Genomic DNA, 2,234 nt, shown 5'->3' with positions numbered 1-2,234 from the left:
TAACCAAACATGAATCTGTGACAGACATAGATCGGGCTGGGCAAACTACGGCCCATTACACTACTCAATCTGGCATAAGTTATATTGACAATCCTTAAGAATCTCTTGTTTCCTGTAATTCTGGTGTCTCCACATAGATGGGGCTCTATAAATATATTGACCTTTTTCAGGTGCAAAAATGATTCTGCATTCATGTACTGTTGGAAGATTTATTGTTTTGTCGACATTCATGGGATTTTTGAGTCGGACAGTCAGTTTTCCGATCATTCCAACAGGATGTGAACATAGGGTTTCTCTAATTTTACGTCTATCCCTGAAGGACATCAACCAATATTGTGTATGATAACAAAAAAAAACAAGAAGTTATTGGTAGAAATTCAAAACCTACAAACATATGACATCCATCTCAATCAATGTTTCCTTACAGCCAAGAGAACTCGAGTGAGTCCGTCACGTCCTCATCTAGGGGGGAATCGGGGAAGTCCCAACAGAACGGAGACAACTTAAAGCTGTCCCGTCAGGACGCCTCATCTGAATCATCAAACGGCAAGAAAGAAGATGGAGCGCCGGTATTAGAGAAAAAAACCCAGGTAATGTGATAATCAAAAAGGGGATCAGAACTATTAGTAAGGTCAATTTTGCAGTTTTGTTTTTTTAACAGAACCAATCCTGGAGTTGCAGATCATCCAAGCGATCTATGATCTCTGTCTAATACTTCCCTCCACAGCGTGTTAGAGTAGATTCTGGCTCAGAGGAAGAGCAGACCGTAACAACCAAAATCTTCACACGGCGACTCATTTTAAAGGTACCCTGAAATCCCGGAGCAGAGGCGCCTCGAGGTCTTGGTTTGGTTTCCATAGTTCTGCTCAGTCTGCTGTGCGCTCTTGTAGTTCTGCTTGATGGGTTTCTCTATTTTGAAGCTTGTGTGCCCAAACAGGTACAGTTGTTCACATGTGCTACTAACACTACTGCAGTTCTTGTTTAAAGACTAACCTGGCCTCTTTGTGAGATGGACATTCTTCTTTTTTGAGGTTTCTTCCTCCTCTAGGTGTTGGTGAAGGGTGTTTTTTTCTGTTTCTGGCATCCTTCAAGGCAATCATCGTTGACATCTTATGTTAACCATTAAACACTTGCAGGGAGAAGAAGCAAAAAATGTTCCAGGCGAGTCGGTCACAGAGGACCACTACATGGACCAAGATGGTAACCTCGTCAGTAGAAAAGTAACGTATTCTTCTAGTCCCCTATGGCTTTCCGACAAGCTGAAATTCCTTGAGTATGACTTCACACGTTTTGTCACCGTTCTTTGACATGGGCAGGTGATCAGGAAGGTCATTCGCCGAGTGTCAACTCCCACACCAGGAAGCCAGAGAAGCAGCAGGTGGAACAGTGAAGCTTCGCTCAGTTCCCTTCCTCGAGAATTTGGGTCAGAGGTTGGAATGAAGATTTGTTTTAACTGTGCTCCTCCTCTAAATTCTGCTTTGAGGAGAAAGTCACGATACAACATGAATTGTTATGAATCTGTATCTACACGACCATTTAAGCTTAAAGCTGCAACGACAATAATAAAACTACTAAAAAAAGTAAATTGATATGATTGACTGCTCAAGCATTTCCGGTTGAGGAGTGGATCGTTGTTTACATGGAAATATTGTAGTATTTGGAGTTTACAGGATGTCCTTTGGAGCTACAGAGTCAGTAAGTAGCTTAGCATTGTTTGACTTTCTTCTAGAACACTCCAAAATAAAAATGCAAATAGGATTTAAGTTTTCATGTCTCATATGTGTCATAGCAGCTACATGCTAGCTGTTTTGTCTAATTTAAGATTTTTTTGTTTGTTTTTAAGCTATTTTGGAGTTTAGCTAATATTTCAGCTACACGCTAGCTGTTTTGGCTAATTTAAAATTTTTTTGTTTTGTTTTTAGGCTAACTTGGAGTTCAGCTAATATTTTAGCAAATTGATAGCTATTTTGGCTAATTAAGAATTTTTTTCATTTTTTTGGCTATTTTGAAGCTTAGCTAATATTTTTGCTACATGCTAACTCTTTTGGCTAATTTAAGATTTTTTCCAGTTTTTAGGCTTACTTGGAGTTTAGCTAATATTTTTGCAAATTGCTAGCTGTTTTGGCTAATTAAGATTTTTTTCAGTTTTTAGGCTATTTTGGATTTTAGCTAATATTTTAGCTACATGCTAACTTTTTTAGTTAATTTAAGATTTTTTTAGTTTTTAGGCTAAC

General features: G+C 38.6%; 1 protein-coding gene across 3 annotated transcripts in view; it reads left to right on the top strand.

The window, feature by feature from the left end:
* LOC112161460 (ankyrin-3) overlaps positions 1-2,234 on the top strand; it is a 118,911-nt gene that overhangs the window by 110,150 nt on the left and 6,527 nt on the right. The window contains exons 45-48 of one of the 3 annotated variants that reach the window (XM_024296557.2): positions 428-590; positions 728-805; positions 1,137-1,220; positions 1,317-1,423. In XM_024296557.2, coding sequence (XP_024152325.1) covers positions 428-590; positions 728-805; positions 1,137-1,220; positions 1,317-1,423 — 432 coding nt within the window. Of the gene's footprint in view, positions 1-427; positions 591-727; positions 806-1,136; positions 1,221-1,316; positions 1,431-2,234 lie in introns of all 3 variants that reach the window. The other 2 variants (XM_024296558.2, XM_024296559.2) reach the window with 2 other exon arrangements.

The sequence above is a fragment of the Oryzias melastigma genome, linkage group LG15, assembly GCF_002922805.2.
Source record: "Oryzias melastigma strain HK-1 linkage group LG15, ASM292280v2, whole genome shotgun sequence".
In the NCBI taxonomy this organism is placed as follows: Eukaryota; Metazoa; Chordata; class Actinopteri; order Beloniformes; family Adrianichthyidae; genus Oryzias; species Oryzias melastigma.
The sequence above is the reverse complement of the archived record's forward strand: the minus strand, read 5'-3'. Positions and strand labels throughout refer to the sequence as shown.